Below are 18,816 nucleotides of genomic sequence, written 5' to 3'. Positions count from 1 at the left end.
AGGACTTACAATAAAAGAAACAAATAAAAGAAATAAACCAAACCAAGAAACAATTACAATACATTGAGTACAACAAAAAATTAATTGCAAGAACTTACTACAATAAAAAATAATAAACAAAAACAAGTTTTCTTTCAACAAACAACAAAAAACACACTGAAGTAGGAAACCTATGGAAATGAAACGTCAACAAAAAATTCGTGCCACTGTGACGTCATCTGGCCACAAAACATGGCGGTTTTAGTGCTGCCCAGAAGATTTTAATGTTAGTAGGTTTTATCGATAAACGTTCTTGGCTCATATTATTTTAAATATTGTTGAGTAAATGTATTTGTTATACTTTAATAGGAAGTAAGTATATTGTTATGTGCAAAGATGATGTGATTTAGATATTATGTGAAATCTAAGACGAGTTCGTGCTTCAAATTTGCCAAGTAAACGATATGACGATTTTAAAATTTGCTACACTGATTTTATAAAGTTGTCGTTTGCCGCAAAACATAAAGATATGGCGTAGTACAGTGCCATCTGCCCATTTCTAGCATGTTGAATGTTATCGTATTCTGAGTACGTGTTTTCTTAGACTACAATCTATTTTAATTGTTTTGCTAACTCTAAAGTCCGTAACACACTACCGCAGCGCACCTCAAGGAAGGTACGCCGCACCATTTGAATCACTCTCACTTGTGAGTGATTCACATTTTAAACTTATCAAGGGACCGCCTGATAAAAAAAACACCTACAGAACATTTATTCGTTAATAAAATTACAAACGTCATTCCTTGTGACTTCCCTCTAAAATCACTTAATTAATAAATTTAACGAGTTGACAATAGTTTACTATTTTATCCGACGACTTTCTGAGATCCTATAGTTTAATTATTATTGTATGTTTTAAGCATGATAAAAGAAATTTTATATAAGCAATCATATTAAATCGATATCAAAGTCAATAAATAATGTACCAACAAACAGACGGCCGAACTGACGTGACAATGACATTTGGCGCGCTAAACATGGCGGATTTTCGGCCTCATTAGACGGAGACGGAGACATTTACGTATATTCATGTTTCATTTTATGTACGCACTGAAATACTGTTATATTGTTTTCCTGCGAGTTAAAGTGCTGAGTAAGAACGAGATAGATATATGTTTGTATGTGCCTTCAAAATGGGTGCTATTTATAAGCGATTGTACGTATAGAACAATATGTCGTGTCCCTACTATATAGGTCTATGAAAAAACATCATAGTCCCACATCATCTTAATTTAATTTCTACCCTGTTATTTTTTTTAAAAATGCATATTATATCGCACATACGGTGCTATAAAGTCAGTTATGGAATTTTTTTAAAACTGAACTGGGTATGAGAAAATACATTCGGAATTGTTCGAGATGATACCGGCATCTCGTTTTTACCATCGCACCGCCCGCCACCGGAGTAGAGTTCATCCATACTACCTGGAGCCACTGCGGTCATCCACAGTGCGTTTCCAGAGGTCTTTTTGCCACCCATCGGCTATGGAATGAGCCCCTCCACGGTGTTTCCCGAACGCTATGACATGTCCTTCTTCAAACGAGGCTTGTGGAGAGTATTAAACGGTAGGCAGCGGCTTGGCTCTGCCCCTGGCATTGTTGAAGTCCATGGGCGACGGTAACCACTCACCATCAGGTGGGCCGTATGCTCGTCTGCCTACAAGGGCAATAAAAAAAAACATTTTTAATAGTTATCAGTGACATGTTTGACTTTTATTGATGAAATTTAAAGTTTTAGTTTAAATAGGTATTATTGTTTTTATTTCTTTAGTCTAGCAAATAAACTATATATCAACACTTGAAAGGCATAAGTGACTAAGCGACAATGCGTGAACTTTACAGTAGACTAATTTAAAGTTGAAATACCTGAAAAAAAATCTATTTTAACGAATCTAGCTGTAGGATTGAAATGATTTTAATAGACCTAGAAATATATTCTTTTTGCGCATCGAATATGGTTATTGCCTATCATTTATATACAAAGCAATTATTGTCGCTTAGTTACGTTTGCCTTTCAAGCGTCGATATAATAAGATGTTGAATTCGAACGTTTCTCCTTGAAAAAATACATAATTTGCATAAGTGACGTTATCGCACCGTATTTCCGATATAATAAAATTGTAAAATTTGCAGCCCTAACAAGGGCTTTGTCAGAATCGGGCCAATCACGTCAGCGTTTTAGTGTTTAGTGGTTTCTTAGGCAGCAGCACGGGCTGGATGGCCGGCAGGACTCCGCCCTGCGATATAGTCACTCCGGTCATCATCCTGCTTAATTCCTCGTCGTTTTTAATGGCGAACAGGATATGCCGCGGTATGACTCTGGTCTTTTTCATTTCTCTTGCCGCGTCCGCTGCGAGCTCCAGGATTTCGGCGGCGAGGTATTCGAGGGCCGCTGCGAGGTATATCGGGGCTCCGGAACCGATCCTGGGAGCGTAGTTGCCGTTTCTGAGGATCTTGTGTATCCTGCCCACGGGAAGTGAAGGCCGGCACGCGAAGACCGAGTTTTGTTCTTTCTGTGTGCTTTTGGAAGACATCTTCGTTGATATTAGTCTGAAGTAACAGTCGATTCGCTGTTTATATCATCTTTAGTTTCTTCGTCGTGTAGTGGATGGGTAGAGGACGCTTTGGGCGTGCAATGGAGTTTATTTTTTGTTTATATCCGTTTAATATGAAGGTTTTTTTTTTTTTCAATTACTTCTTTATCTTTTAGTATGACAAATAGCTTCTTGCGATAGCTGATACAGTCGAGTTTATAAAATCTTCAATGATCTTCTATCCTCTTCTTCATATATATAAAAGTGAATTGCAGTTCGTTAGTCTCGCTAAATTCGAGAACGGCTGGACCGATTTGGCTAATTTTGGTCTTGAATTATTTATGGAAGTCCATGGGAAGGTTTAAAAGGTGAATAAATAAGAAAATGCTCGGAATTATATAAAAACAAACAATTTTTTTTTCCTTGTGTCCCCGTCGGAAGGATTCCTTTTGTTTGATTTAAGTTTTATTTTATACAAAAGCTTAGGTCTTTTATTTATCGATTGAGGCACTACGAAGTCTGCCGGGTCAGCTAGCTATATAAGTATGCAGTTTAAATGAAAAATGACCTTATATTAAAATTGTGGGAATCTACTGAGACTTCAGCGGATTCTTTGGAATAATCCCTGAAGGCACGTCTAGCGAAAATAATACTAGGCCGTCAATAACTCAACATTGTTACACGTTTAAATCTAAAATAAAGTATGTTAACAAAATAAAATAATTCACAATAGCTTCGCTCCACGCGTTCCCGCCAAAATTTCAATCTGTCAAAGTTGATTAAATTTTTTTAAAAGATCACTAAAATGACAAAGGCATCATGTCACAGCACATAAATTAAATGTTAATCTTTGGCACACCGCTCTGGGATGAATAGAGTGGGAAAATGGAAGTGTTTTACGTATTGCGTAAATTTACGAAAATATTAAAAATTCTCGTCTAAGTTAAAGAAAATTCCGTGGAAAATTCAATAAAACTTTTTTTTTCGTTTTCCGGGTATCATAGACAATTTTTATGGCTCAATCGAATGGAAATAATATATGAATAATAATTACTTTAATTTAACAAATGCGATTCGGCTTAGTTAAATTTTATGATGGCTACATAATATACCTAGCGTATGCATGAAGGATTTCATTTGTAACATTAGTGAGAGGACTCCAATACAAACTTCCTTGCACCCAAAGCTTTTATTGTTTATGGCTGCAATTATCTACGATTCCATGTAACTTTAATTTTGTTTAAATATTTATTTATTCTTAGATGGGTGGACAAGCTCACGGCCTATCTGGTCTAAGTGGTTACCGAAGCCCATAGACATCTATAACGTAAATGCCGCCCCACTTTGAGATATGAGTTCTAAGTCTCAGTATAGTTACAACGGCTGCCCACCCTTCAAACCGAAACGCATTACTGCTTCACGGTATAAACATTAACTCTCAGACACAGCCCACTGAGTTTCTCGCGGATCTTCTCAGTGGGTCGCGTTTCCGATCCGGTGGTAGATTCTGCGAAGCACGGCTCTTGCTAGGGTTCGTGTTAGCAACATCGTCAGGTTTGAGCCCGTGAGGTCACCTACTAAAGTTAGGGTTACGCTGACATAGCCGCTAGGGCTATAGTTTATGTAGGAAAAAAAAAAAAGGTACAACAGGCACGGGTGGTGGTACCTACCCACGCGGACTCACAAGACGTCCTACCTAAAGTAGATTCGGTGTAAAAACTCGTCATTAACTTTATTAATTATGGCAATAGGAACGGTGAAGGTACACAAACAAGTTACTTATATAATCAGATAGGGTTGCAGCCCTTAAAGGGCTTTGTCTAAAGATCGTACTCTATTTCTTCGTGCTCTTCTTGCTCAGTCTATTCTCTTCTTGATTTGTGCTTCTTAAGCTTAGGCTCGTTCTCCCCGCACTCTCCTCGCCAGCTGAATATCCTTGGCATAATGGTGACCCTTTTGGCATGAATGGCGCACAATTGGTGTCTTCAAACACCCTACAAATATGCCTCGCTAGCTTCCTGTAAAGCCATCACGGCGACTTGAAAGCGCAGATCGGTCTTAAAGTCCTGGGCGATTTCGCGCACTAATCTTTGAAACGGTAGCTTCCGGATCAAAAGCTCGGTGCTTTTCTGGTATCGCCTTATCTCTCTGAGGGCTACGGTGCCGGGTCGATATCTGTGGGGCTTCTTCACGCCGCCGGTCGCCGGTGCCTTTTCGGGCAGCTTTCGTCGCGAGTTGCTTGCGCGGAGCTTCCCCCCTGTCGACTTCGGCGGTCTGCTTCGTTCGAGCCATTTCCAGTAAAACCGATTTAATAAATTGATCAAATGCGTAACCAAGATAATCGATTTGCGCGCTCTTATATAGATCTATTGCCCCACTTAATTAATTTTGTTCATTGGGGAATATTGGTGTTCGACACGAAATAAATATATTGGAGGTACTTAATAATAATATAACACTTTATTTAACACCATATGTACAGAGTAAGCATATGAAACAATAATAGTCGGTGATATAAATTGGCGCCCTTATCGCTGATAGCGATCTCTTCCAGGCAACCTTGCAGGGAGAGGAATAAGTGAACTGGACGGTGCTATATCTTAATAAACTCACATAAAAATATATACTTATATACACATGTGAAAAATAATACAATAAAGATAGACTTACATACGATTAATACAAATAAATACTAAAAATATGCAAGTAAATAACAAATAATAGCAACTTGTACATTTATATCGTAATTATAATACCTGTAGTAAATTTTTCTTATGTTTTTTATTTTATTGCATAGATGGGTGGACGAGCTCACAGCCCACCTGGTGTCAACGGTTACTGGAGCCCACCCACCTTGAGATATAAGCTATAAGGTCTCAGTATAGTTACAACGGCTGCCCCGCCCTTCAAACTGAAACGCATTACTGCTTCACGGCAGAAATAGGCAGGGCGGTGGTACCTACCCGCGCGGACTCACAAGAGGTCCTACTACCAGTGAAAACAGATAATACCCCAAATGTTACACATTTGGGGTAAGCAGCGGCTTGGCTCTGCCCTAGCATTTCTGAAGTCCATGGGCGACGGTAACCACTCACCATCAGTGGGCCGTAAGCTCGCTTGGATTGTCAAAGTTACATTAAACATTTAGGTATTCGAAATCGAAAGACTCCAAAGTAACTTTTTTACAAAACGCTTACAACACAAGACAAGACACGTTCAGACCTCAAACACCAAACCAGTCGATCATTTAAGCAACTACGTGATTCGTATCAAAACCTCACAAATTACTCGGTAAATTCGATAATTTTAGATTTAACAAAAACTTTCAACAAAGCTTAATGGTGACTCGATTGAATATGTAATTTGATTTCATACATTTAGCTATAATTTTTAGTTGGATCTAAAAAATTTGTAAATAATAATTCTATATATAAAAATGAATTGCTGTTTCGTTAGTCTCGTAAAACCGAGAACGGCTGGACCGATTGGCTAATTTTGGTCTTGAATTTTTCGTGGAAGTCCAGGGAAGGTTAAAAGTTGAGAAAATATAAAGCTCGGAATTGTATAAAAACAAACAATTTTGTTTTCCTTTGATGTGTCTTTATTTATCGATTGAGGCACTACGAAGTCTGCGGGTCAGCTACTTATGATAAAAAAGAAGAAGTATTTTGATGTGTCTCACCAGTTATCTTTGGATATGTGGTCTTTGTTCGAGCTATACAGAACAAAGATGATTAAATCAAGTTGAAATAAATGACATTTGTTTTGGGCGATATAGTTGTCGATTTCAATAAATCAATAAGCTCCAATGGCTCGACAAAATAAAACTCCAACACCAAAAAAAAAGAATCTGAAAAATTATTTTTTTTTTTTCAGGTTTTCCCAATACAGATAAATGCGGCCCTGAAAAGGGCCTTTGTCAGTAACGAGACAAAAAAAAAACAACAGCAATAGATAAATTAATTTATTTAAAAAAAAAAATAGCTTCACCGCCGAAGCCGTATAGCGTTCTCCCTTGCCTCTTCAAAGCGTAGACCACGTCCATGGCTGTTACGGTTTCCTTTAGCGTGCTCTGTGTAAGTAACCGCGTCCCGGATAACGTTCTCGAGAAAAATCTTTAGAACGCTGCGTGTTTCCTCGTAAATCAGGCCGGATATACGTTTGACGCCGCCGCGTCGCGCCAATCTTCGAATGCGGGCTTCGTTATTCCTTGAATATTATCTCTGAGAACTTCCGGTGCCGTTTCGCGCCTCCCTTCCCAAGCCTTTCCCGCCTTTCCGCGACCCGTCATTGTTGCGTCAGCTTTCAAACTCAAACCGTAATGGCGTCAAATTATACACGCCGCAAGAATTTATATTGACTGTTAGTGTTTTCATTTATTTATTATGAAGGTGAATTGTGTTAGTGACTTGTCGTATTTACGAGTACTAGTGATCCCGCAGTAGTCGAAATTCGACTATAATAATTGAAATTGTAAGTTTGTACATTATTATGATTGTATTTTATACTTCTATAATCACTAATTTCGCCAAGACTACACTGTAAAAAATTAACAAAGACAAACAATATTTAATCTATTCTCAATTTGACAACAGACGTCAAGAACAAAAGTTTGACAATAAATAGTATGCACGCGTGTGTGCGTCAAATACATGGTATGTAGTGTGTGTAATGTTTTCTTTATCGATTAATGTATCTTTATGCATTATTTAAAAAAAAATTAGCATTGTGCACTTCTTCTCTATATTCTCTATAATGTGGAAAATTCATACTCCTCCGTCCGCGCATTTTCGTAAAAGGGATACAAAGTTTTTGCTTTACGTATTAATTTTACGAGTATTAGCGTTTTAGAGCTCACTTTAATTATTGTATGTAAAATAATAGAATAGGTATCTGTTTTTATTTTGCGCTATAATAGCTTGCCTCCAGAATCTTATAGGAGGGATAATGCGATTAAAATTTTCAATACCGAAAAATTCTATTAATGTAAGTACTGACATTGTGTTTTTTTTTCTATATCGTGGAAGGGATGTCGTCTCGTTTTTCAATTGTTTTAAATTTTATATTCATTAGTTGTACTAAATGATTCAATGGACTCGCGATCCCGTCATGGTCCCCGTTACCATAGGCCATGAGGTCGAAATTTCAATTTTAATGTATATCTGTCTCAAGCGCGAATGCACGTCTGTTTCGCGACAGTAATACATACGGAATAGTTAATTACTGGTGGTAGGACCTCTTGTGAGTCCGCACGGGTACCACCGCCCTGCCTATTTCTGCCGTGAAGCAGTAATGCGTTTCGGCTTGAAGGCGGGCAGCCGTTGTAACTATACTGAGACCTTAGAACTAATATCTTAAGGAGGATGGCGCATTTACGTTGTAGATGTCTATGGCTCCGGTAAACACTTAACATCGGGTGGGCTGTGAGCTCGTCCACCCATCTAAGCAATAAAAAAAATCATTATTTAAATAATACAATCTACAATAATGAGTATAGTGAGCCCGCACGGTGGCTCAATATCCAGTCTATTCTTTCACAAAGCACCATGCAATCCTCGTGCTTAAAGGTGCTCATATTAAGGTCTGATGACCACTAAACCAAATAGCGAAATAGTTCGCATACTGTTTATCAAACACGCAAAACAAAAATAATATTTCAACACCCCACAATAGGATAGGTTTTTTAAGGATTTTATGACTGGTAACTAAGTCCTTTACGTTATGTCTTATTTCAATTATATTTTTATTTCTTATGAAAAATGATATATGGAGTGAATGAAATGAAGATGATTAATTTGAGAACATTAACCAACTGGGACGAAATTAAATGAAAAAATGAGATGAGCTGATAGGGGATGAAATGTAATCTCAGTAAAATGGTGTCATTTACTGAACTTTTTCCAGTGACTTTTGTAGGATCCGAAAGTTACGTCCAGCGGCTTTGTTTATTTTCCCGCATTTGTTATTTTCACAGATACTAAACAGTTAATAACCACCGTTTATTAAAAAAAAATAACCAAACTTTCCAACCTAAAAGTACATGTTATATCCGCAACATGCTTGTCAGATACAGAATAAAGTTATCAGCACATGCTTCGTCAAAAGACATACTACTTCAGCTGCAAGCATCGTCAATAACCACCGTTATTACACATTTAAACCTGAACAAACACTAAATAGACAAAATAAAACAAATCACACAACCCACTTCTCGCGTTCCCGCCAAAAAGTCGCCCAACAATACGTATCGAATACTAAAATACCCTCAAAATCAATAAATAAACTTCCTCATCGTGATTGTGCTTACAAAAACTCCACGATAATAGCACACGTCGTAAAACGAACCAAGATAAAATTATAAAAAGGTGACATTTTAAAACTCACGGGAGTGAAAAAAAAAACAACAACAAATGGCGCCAACGAAAGTACCCAAGAAACCTTTAAGTCTATGGAGAAGTCGTGGACAAGCCGATATCGAAAACGAAAAAATCAAAAAAAAAAGAACTATCAAAGCTTCTCGATCTATCTTTACAAATTACTGAGGGCCGTCACGCAAGACAACCTGGGCACTCAAGAAGCGATGTTGATTATGAATAACTTCGTTAACGATATGCTGGAGAAGATAGCCGTGGAAGCCGGAAGGCTGGTCGCCCACGGCAAAGAATACTCTGGGCAGCAGAGAAATCCAATCTGCCGTCAAGTGCTGGTCCCGGGAGAGCTGGCCACACACGCCAACTCCGAGGCATGAAGGCCATAAGCATGTACCATTTGAGCAAAAAAAGACTCCAAAAGCAACGACTCGGAATGATTGATGACAGTTAAAATTTATATTTAAAAAAAAAAGCAAAGGAAATCAGTCTAATATTTTTTTTTTATTAATTGAGATATGTATTTCGAACATGGTCCTTTCGGGACCGAACATTTTCAATATAAATAAATAATAGTTTAAATAAAAAAAACGCTTTTAAGAAAATCCAACTGAAAAATTGAAAAAATTTAATAAATTTGAATTAAAAATTGTGTAAGAAAAAATGAATTTATTGGTAAAAAAAAAGCGTGGGGTGCTTTTCAGGATATTATCAAAATAACCCTCTACTCATATCTGTTCGTAAAATATTTATAACTATACTGATACCATGCACCCCACGCTTTTTTTTATAATTAATCATTTCTTCCTACACTATTTTTAATTAAAATTTATTAAAATTTATTTTCTATTTTTTCATTTTTCAATTTCAATGTTTTTAATTTATTTATTTATTTTTGTATTGTCGTCGCCCCTTAATAGTATGCCAAATTTCGAGTTAATCCGATGTTGTGAAGGGTGTCAAATCATGTCAAGATTCCGTTACATACTAACATATATAGTCTGAAGCTAAATAAAAGCGTATTAAAAAAAAAGTCTAGAATTATGTACAGTATTTTTTATCGATTTACCTACTTAAGCTACGTACGTCGAGCTATTTCGCTTTTTACATAATGAATGGTAATAGGTACCAGTCAGTGGTGATACTGCTACATGGCAGAAATAATCTAAATTTTAGCACATAATTAATATGGAATTCAATAATGCACAACACACTAAATCTTCCACCTACCTACTTAGTTTAATACATCAATAAATATTGCGGGTTATGTTTTTGTAACTGCACAAATACTTTATTTATCATACTTGAATTAGACGCTGTTTCATCTTATCCTTGCCCTTGTACCGCTTGTTTTTATTGCTTAGATGGGTGGACGAGCTAACAGCAGTGTTAAGTGGTTACTGGAGCCCATAGACATCTACAACGTAAATGCCGCCACCCGCCTTGAGATATAAGTTCTAAGATCTCAGTATAGTTACAACGGCTAGCCCAGCCTTCAAACCGAAATGCATACTGCTTTACGGCAGAGATAGGTAGATGGTACCTACCCGTGCGGACTCTCAAGACGTCCTACCACCAGTAGATGTGAGGTCACCCCAGCAACTCCTCTATTCCCACTCAGACCTATCAGATGTCATCTCCCATTCGCTCTCTTCTCTCCTAGAAGTCAATCAATCAATCGCAGAGTCAATCCAAGCCTTTTTAGAACGCCCTCCCTGACATTATATATATGACATTATATATATTATATAGTTTATAATTAAACTCGCTGTGTGTGTCTTAATATAAGTGGCTACAGATTAGAAAAAGAGGTCAGAGGGGGGCATTACGATGCTCAACAATGAGCGATCCACTGAAGGAGGAGGATGAGGGATGTGTCTTAACAACGAAATGTAGCAAGATTTTAGTTTAAAAATAAAAACAAAATAAAAAAAACGTGTGGCACTCGGTAATGCCGCGGTAAAACAATTTTTTATCTACTTATGCAATTATAATAAGACTTTAATAATTTCATATTAAAACAATAATAAAATAAGACCACGCTGTATTTACAAAAACATTAACAAAAGCAAAACATAAACTGTCCCCTCAGACTCATAAGCTAGACCGCGCGAGAGAGAGATGGACAGACTTTTCATGATGCGCATACATTGCGACGTCACGCCGCGCGCTTATTCACAAACACTACACAAGCGTGTGAATGTGTTGAACGCGAGCTACATTGTAGGCGGAGTGGGGGTGTTAGGTTTTATTTTCGTTACGGAATTTCTTGATTCGGTCGCCGCGCTCAAAGCCCACGATAAAAGCTATGCGATAGCCTTAAAAGGGTCTTCAAATTTTAATTCCGAAACCCTTAAGAAGTGACTTCAGAACAAGCACAGCGGTCCAAGCGATGAGGCTGCTGACGCACACACAACAACAGATTACGAGTAGAAGCAGCTCGTGGTTCAGATAGTCCAGGAGGCGCATGTCTGCGGCCGGCGCGCGCATGTGGTCGGCGCCCCCGGGCCGCAGCAGGCGCTCCGTCCACCAGGCTACGCGCTGCGCCGGGGACAGCCGGACGTCGCTCACCAGGCCACGGAATCTCAACACGCTACTCCGGTACCTGGAGTATCACATTCACACTCAGACAGTCAAAAAGGGGTACAAAGTTTTTGCTTCACGTATTAATAACGTAAATACATAATATAAATCTCAGCTACAGTTCTTCTCTGTAATTAAAGTTAAGAAACATAAACTTAACAATTCACCAACTTATCGTTCTCTATGACTTCCACAATGGCCGCTTTGAACTCCTCAGCAGTAACGGTTTCCGCATCCAGATACAACCCCATGCCGTGGTGAACGTAATTGTCCACGTTCAACCATTGGTCAGCCAGGAATGGTATCCCGATCAGAGGTAGCCCGCATTCTATAGCCTCTTCTGACGTCTGCAGCCCTCCCTGGGTTATCACCAGCTTCACGTTCGGATGTCCTGGGTAATAAGGGGGTTTTACGAATAACTTTATTCCGATAAAATGGCGATGGACTTCACAATGTTAATGCAACTTGGAACATGAGGTGATGGCTGTCGCAGCCTTCAGACAAAGAGGCTTGTTTGCTTGGCGGTAGATCTTTACAAAACGGCCTTAGGAATTTAAGAGGTCGTCCCTTTACCTAAGTGGAGCTAGGGATTACGTAGAAAATCAGACAAGAGAGTGAATATACCACAAATGACTACAGAGCATGGGAGTCCGATCCTAAACATATCAGTCTTTAGGGCCTTAGGATGAAGTTTGACCAAATACCTCAAAGCCGTTAAAAGTATTCCCCATTTTTTTTTCCTACCTAAGAAAGCCTTGGAGGCTATTTCAGCATAACTTTAACTAATAGGTGAGCTCACGGGGCTCAACCTGACGACGTTGCTAACACGAACCCTAGAAAAAACCATGCTTCGCAGAATCTACAACCGGATCGGAAACGCGACCCACTGAGAAGATCCGGCGAGAAACTCAGTGGGCTGTGTCTGTGGGTTAATTTACTCGTCGAGCACTTCGTTGCAAGCGAATTCTCCCTATTTTCCCATGAATAATCAGAAAGACTTGAAGAGGCGCCTGCCGTTTTGCTTAAGTGTGGCTAAGTGCTCGATCCCAGCAGGCGCTATGGGGGTCTGCACGCGCCGTCTCGTCTCCCACGAGCTATCAGTTCAATACGTGATTCAAACGAAGGACGACCACATATCTTTGTGTACAAATTAACCCCTACAAAATCGTATTGAGAATCATTCGTAACATAAACAGAAGTACAACAATCCAAATCTGGTTTTATTCATATAAGTTAAGTTAAACCTTCACTCGACATTACCCTCAAGCAACTAGACACTCACTGAAGACATCGGCCTGCGGGAACCACCGTCCGGTCCTCACGTTCTCCGGCATCCCCTCCACCACGTCGAGATCCCACTTCCACAGCACCTTGTACGGCAGCTCACGGAACACGCTCGCGAACATCCGCGTCAGCTGACGAGGCAGCTTTGAAGGAGGAACGTTTGTGCCGAAGCTCATGTAGATCACGCCGGTGTCAGATGAATCCAAATACACTTGGAGATCCTGGAGGTAAAGACTTTTATTAATATTATGAAATGTTCACCTGCGGTTCGCCGCTGAATAACCATCAAGGAGCCGCTGGAGAGGACGAGGACTTGAAGAGCATCAAATGAGTGATGAGTTCCGTAATCTCTGATTCAGGCTGTGCTTTCCCAGCATCAAAGCGCCGCCAATTTATCATCTGTCAGGGAGCCTAAGCGGTGGGAACGACCATAACATAATCATATAGGTCGTATGCTCGTCAGCATTTACAAATAAAACAAAACCTTAAGTGAGACCACAAAACTCACCCTTGGCAATTCCTTCGCAGGATTACGATTGATATTCCCGATGTAATGAACGTTCTGCGGCAAAGGACGGTTATTGTCCCACAACGGGTTCAAGTTCAAGAGCATGGCGTCCACGTTCCTCCTTAAACTCCTAAGAGGAGGTGCATCATTGAAAATACCTTTAAAATCTCATTCTTTTTGGCCTCGTTCGCATCAAAAACCGATTGCACGTACAGATTTCTAAGCATTTCGCTAATCCTTTCCGAGGTCGTTAGGTCGTAGATCTTCTGATGAAATAACGAAGGGTGAAAAGTCCAATGGTCGGGCAGGCCCATGGTGTCAGGGTTGCCGGGACTAGTGCCCATGGAACTGATCTGCAGCACTGGAACTTTGTACAGGTACGACCAGATCAATATCGGTCGGAACCAAGCTTATAAAATTAGCAGATCGAATTGGGCATTACGGATCAATTTCTCAATATCCGCCAAACGAAGTTGCTCTGCAAACATCTTCGGCGTCACGTCAAAAATAACATTTACGCCGTCGTAAATAAAGTTTTCTTTCCCGAATTTAGCTATTGAAACTTCCTGGCTCCACAGCGAGTAAGAGATCGGACCCACGTCTATTTCAGTGAGGTTCCGTGGGGTATCTCCCTTCGGATACGCTGGGTTCGTGGTTATAAATGTTACTTGATGGTTCTTGGTTAGCTCTTCGATTATTGGGCGGAAGATCAGTTGATGGCTGTATGACGGCGTGGGCACGACAATAAGAATCCTTGCCGTGCACGTGTGCGGCGCACAGCAGGCTAACGCTATGACCACCCTCAGGATCATGGTGTACGTTTCGCGCTGTGGCTTCACCAGCCTTTGTTATCTACTAGACTGTTTTTGTTTTTATGTACCCACTACTATGTTAAATTCGAAATATATATTTGGATTACGCAATATCATGCGATGCGTATTTCCTTACTTTTTGCGAGTATTAGACATAATGAGTAGCACGTTCATGTTGTTGCAGTAACGTGACCTGAAAACCTGTATCCGAATCTTCGGAAACAATATAATGGCGATAAGATGACTGGTGGTAGGACCTCTTGTGAGTCCGCGCGGGTGGGTACCACCACCCTGCCTATTTCTGCCGTGAAGCAGTAATGCGTTTCGGTCTGAAGGGTGGGGCAGCCGTTGTAACTATACTTGAGATCTTAGAACTTATATCTCAAGGTGGGTGGCGCATTTACGTTGTATCTTGTCTATGGACTCCAGTAACCAATTAACACCAGGAGGGCGGTGTGCTCGTCCACCCATCTAATAAATAAAAAAATAAAAGAAACACGAGATTAACTCATAACAGTAGTTTTGTTTTGTTTCACCACAATCGACGGGTATCACGATGAAGCATCCACCATCCACCAAGGGACATGCGGGACAAGTCTTTATTCTATACAGTAATGGTTGTGTCTTCAAACCGGAGGGCCGTGACTGCTTCGCGACAGAATAGACTGGATGGTGGTACCTACCCGGGCTGACAGGACTTACCTACCAGCTGTTACGCAAATTAGAATTATTGCTGGTCTCGTATTTATGACATGATTAATTTCGTATTCATGAATATCGAAGAATCTAGTAGCGCCTAGAACGCTCGAGAAGTACAACGCCATCTATTGACAGATAGCGGAAATTACTACTAGAGATGTGTGGAATATTCTCGATAATTCAAGGGATGAGGTATCGGCTATAAAAGCGTTGCAGAGATGGCACGCAGTCAGTCAGTAATCGAACTACTCGAAGCGAAACAGCGAACGGTTCACCTGAAGCGAAGCGAAATAAGCGAATTGAGAATTTTAATGTAGTGAAGTGTTCTATGTGTTGAATACAGTGTTAACTTGTAATTCGGTAGAATTTTATTTATCCCGAACCCCAGCGCGTAACAATATGCATGAAATTGGGGCCATGCCGTAGGCCGTGAAAGTTTATGAGTGCTTATGAAACCGAAACAGGGTGGTCGTGCCTACCCTCGAGCACAAAATACCAAAAACGGTATTGCTAATAAGTGGTTTATTTGTGCATTTGTATTACTCGGTTATTTCCTACGAGAGCTTTGATCGAAGCCTGGAATTTTAAATCTGGTAATCGTGTATCGATACTACACTTTAGGCGACACTTTAGGCACATTAGGTGATTTACGTTATAAACTAGTGCTGCTCGACATAGCGTTGCCTAAATTGGATTGTGCTTGAACATTCCCTGACGAATAATTGTGTTTCAAAAATAATTTATATTCTAATATTAGCTGAGTCCCGCGATGTTACTCGCGGTTATTATCGTACCGGGGGTAACGCCGCGGGGCGAAGCTATTCTAAAAAAAAGTAGCCTAAGTTACTCCTTATATCATCAGCTACCCATCAGCGAAAGTCTCGTCAAAATCGGTCCAGCTGTTCTAGAGATTCCCCGGAACAAACAGACAGACAGACAAAATTTTAAAAAAATGTTTATGTACTGTGTATACATCCCTGTAGGTGGCGGCTTCCCCCCGGTGAAGGTCAAGGGGCGACCTAAGGGGGTAGAGGCCGCGCGGCGCGCTACCAGCACTCTGGCGCGCTGCCAAGGAGTATCTATAATAGAGCAACCGGTTGGCGGTGTATCAGGTCCCGACCCGGCAGGCTGGTTCTGGTCCAGCGGGGTATTCCGGGACACCAGCGGCACCGTCTTCCGTAGCGAGACGGAGCCTTCGAGGCGAATCGAAGGCTCTGAAACGTCGGCTGGGCGTCCTTGGGGTGAGCTGCGCTATCTGGTTGCAGTGTTGACCGCGGTAACCCCCTACCTCATCCGAGTTCTGACCTCGGAGGGGATCGGACGCTTGCGCGAAGAGTGCAGGGGAGTCATTTAGTGGGTAGGGCCCTCAAGTTCTTTGGTTCCGCGGTCTGCTCCCAACACCTTGCAGATCGTCAAGTCCCATACACCCCGTGCGCCCTCTAGGCGCGGGGACCTCGTAGGAGGCTCGGACCCAGTCCCGAAAAAAAAAAGTACTTAATTTTTTTTTTTTTTTGTTGCTTAGTTGGGTGGACGTGCTCACAGCCCACCTGGTGTTAAGTGGTTACTGGAGCCCATAGACATCTACAACGTAAATGCGCCACCCACCATGAGATATAAGTTCTAAGGTCTCAGTATAGTCACAACGGCTACCCCACCCTTCGAACCGAAACGCATTACTGCTTCACAGCGGAAATAGGCGGGGTGGTGGTACCTACCCGTGCGGACTCCCAAGAGGTCCTACGGTGGTAGGTAGGAAAATTCAAACCCGCAAAATTATAATTTGCGTAATCACTGGTGAGTGATTACGCAAATTATAATTTTGCGGGTTTGAATTTTATTACACGATGTTATTCCTTCACCGTGGAAGTCAATCGTGAACATTTGTCGAGTACGTATTTCATTAGAAAAATTGGTACCCGCCTGCGGGATTCGAACACCGGTGCATCGCTTCAACACGAATGCACCGGACGTCTTATCCTTTAGGCCACGATGACTTCCAAATAATAATAATTCGTTAATAATTAATAATAATAATAATTCGTTATTTTATTAGTACAAACAGACACTCCAATTTTATTTATTTGTATAGATATGGACGCATTGTGTACACAGATGAGTTTGTTAATAATGCATATATATGCTTCGACTTTGGTTTTGTTTTGAATGAAACATTAGTTCGTTCACATTTTGCGGGCTTCTTTGCCAGAAACAGACCATGCATGGTGACCTTGTCAACCAAAAGAGTGAAATATAGACAATCAGCAATCGTGTCAAACATGACACTCTGTTTGAGCGACTGCTCCTGAGAAAACTATCGCCATATATTCTCCTCAGGCCGAGCAATTCGGCTGTAGAAGCGGCCGGTCAACGACTCTGCAATTGACCCATGTTCTGTCAATACACGGTAGCGGTCCTTCCCGATATCGATAGTGTGTGGTACGAGGGGCTGAACCGAAAACTGCGAGACGCATGCCTACCGGACGCTCACGTGTGACTGCTTTTATAGTACCTGGAGGGTAGAACCTTCATTGTTGCGAACAAGGGCGCACGGTCTTCCGTGCGTCCCATAATGGCCGGGGTTCCGCAGGGAAGTGTCCTGTCCCCCTATACGCCCTCTACACAAACGACATCCCCACTCTGAAGGGTCACCTTGGAGGTGGACGGATAATGTGGTTGGCCTTGTTCGCGGATGACTCAGTCTACTGACTAAACTTAAAATACTAAAATAAAGTCAACATTTAGTATTCGACCGGTCGGGAAACAGTTGGAACAATTCACCAGCCTATCATTTTCTATGACTTCCAGAATGGCTTCTCTTAACTGCCCAGCAGTAACTGTTTCCGCGTTCAGGTATAGCCCCGTGCCGTGGTGAACGTAATTGTCCACATTCAGCCTTGAAGATTATAATTTGAAGGCTTATTACCGAAAATCCCCAAGTCACGACCTAACAATTAAATCGGGTGATACATACAGGCTTGGTTGGATGTTAACCAGCTGCCCAAATGGAATTTCCCGGCTTTTGTTCAAATTTTAACATGTTGTAAGATAGACACACTGATTCTTCTAAATAATATTGAATAATCGTAAATATTTTTATATGCTCGAAGCGAATTTTTCATTGAAAATTACTGTTAGGGTTACTTTTCAGAGCGATTCGTTACTATTAAAACAATTGAGAAAGTACCAAATAAGTGACTCTCGCGAGACTGCTCGGCAGACGGAATCGTCGTGGCGATGGTCGATGGCGTTCCGGCGGATACCTGGTTTACTGGTGGTAGGACCTCTTGTAAGTCCGCACGGGTAGGTACCACCACCCCGCCTATTTCTGCCGTGAAGCTGTAATGCGTTTCGGTTTGAAGGCTGGAGCAGCCGTTGTAACTATACTGAGACCTTAGAACTTATATCTTAAGGTGGGTGGCGCATTTACGTTGTAGATGTCTATGGGCTGCAGTAACCACTTAACACCAGGTGGGCTGTGAGCTCGTCCACCCATCTATGCAATAACAAAGTCAACTGCTTCGCGAGTGGATCTTGAACAAATTTCATTTGTGTGCCATCTATATTTGGCTCTTTTGGTTGACAAGTCGCGGACCCATAGATCAGCGGCATACACGCAGCGATACGCTCGACCGGGTTCTGGTAAAGAAGCCCGCAAAATAAAACCGAACGGATCCTTCTTTCAAAACAAAAACAAAATTGAAATATGTATTAGATTACTAATATTCTCAGCTGTGTACACAGAGCGTACATACGTTTGAATATAATATAATTTTATAATACGCTCGTACGTCAGCGAATGTCTAAACACAATTCAATTTAGGTTACGTTATGTCAAGCAGCACTAGTAGTCCGGTCAATTTAGACATTCGAAGTTACATAAAATCCCAACAAGCTGAATTTCTGTGAAATTGTTCAAAACATAATTATAAACAATGTCCAGAAGTTCCCCGTCATTCCCCTGTAAGGAAAATAGAAAAAAATTATTCAAG

At 40.8% G+C, this 18,816-nt stretch overlaps 4 protein-coding genes and 1 pseudogene across 5 annotated transcripts; 1 reads left to right on the top strand and 4 right to left on the bottom strand.

Annotated features, from left to right (window-relative positions):
- Nucleotides 1-2,168: 2,168 nt before the first annotated feature.
- Nucleotides 2,169-3,011, bottom strand: LOC114245657 (histone H2A). The gene has a single exon (XM_089733743.1). It carries the CDS (start codon nucleotides 2,571-2,573, stop codon nucleotides 2,205-2,207), a length of 369 nt encoding a protein of 122 aa, XP_089589869.1. The 5' UTR covers nucleotides 2,574-3,011; the 3' UTR covers nucleotides 2,169-2,204.
- Nucleotides 3,012-4,370: 1,359 nt separating this feature from the next.
- On the bottom strand, nucleotides 4,371-4,893 carry LOC114245658 (histone H3). The gene is given in 3 exon segments (XM_028177906.2): nucleotides 4,371-4,510; nucleotides 4,513-4,784; nucleotides 4,786-4,893. Coding segments are annotated over 3 exon segments (396 nt in total). The 5' UTR covers nucleotides 4,866-4,893; the 3' UTR covers nucleotides 4,371-4,466.
- A 1,576-nt stretch (nucleotides 4,894-6,469) lies between these two features.
- Nucleotides 6,470-6,879, bottom strand: LOC149503414 (histone H4). The gene is given in 5 exon segments (XM_089733750.1): nucleotides 6,470-6,634; nucleotides 6,636-6,768; nucleotides 6,771-6,803; nucleotides 6,806-6,837; nucleotides 6,839-6,879. Coding segments are annotated over 5 exon segments (321 nt in total). The 5' UTR covers nucleotides 6,865-6,879; the 3' UTR covers nucleotides 6,470-6,537.
- Nucleotides 6,880-8,968: 2,089 nt separating this feature from the next.
- On the top strand, nucleotides 8,969-9,492 carry LOC114245640 (late histone H2B.L4). The gene is given in 5 exon segments (XM_028177881.2): nucleotides 8,969-9,011; nucleotides 9,014-9,236; nucleotides 9,238-9,272; nucleotides 9,275-9,307; nucleotides 9,310-9,492. Coding segments are annotated over 5 exon segments (405 nt in total). The 5' UTR covers nucleotides 8,969-8,983; the 3' UTR covers nucleotides 9,396-9,492.
- A 315-nt stretch (nucleotides 9,493-9,807) lies between these two features.
- Nucleotides 9,808-14,199, bottom strand: LOC114245686 (UDP-glycosyltransferase UGT5-like; annotated as a pseudogene). The gene is made up of 4 exons (XR_016324368.1): nucleotides 13,317-14,199; nucleotides 12,807-13,029; nucleotides 11,696-11,915; nucleotides 9,808-11,546 (listed from the first exon to the last, which is right to left on the bottom strand). The product of XR_016324368.1 is annotated as a UDP-glycosyltransferase UGT5-like (transcript).
- Nucleotides 14,200-18,816: the final 4,617 nt, after the last annotated feature.

Source organism: Bombyx mandarina, chromosome 02 (assembly GCF_030267445.1).
Source record: "Bombyx mandarina strain Sakado chromosome 02, ASM3026744v2".
In the NCBI taxonomy this organism is placed as follows: Eukaryota; Metazoa; Arthropoda; class Insecta; order Lepidoptera; family Bombycidae; genus Bombyx; species Bombyx mandarina.
Note: the sequence above shows the minus strand (reverse complement) of the source record. Positions and strands in the feature narration are given on the sequence as shown.

Bases quoted from the DNA above. Each gene is read 5' to 3' on its own strand.
- LOC114245657 (XM_089733743.1), bottom strand. From the start codon at position 2,573: ATGTCTTCCAAAAGCACACAGAAAGAACAAAACTCGGTCTTCGCGTGC.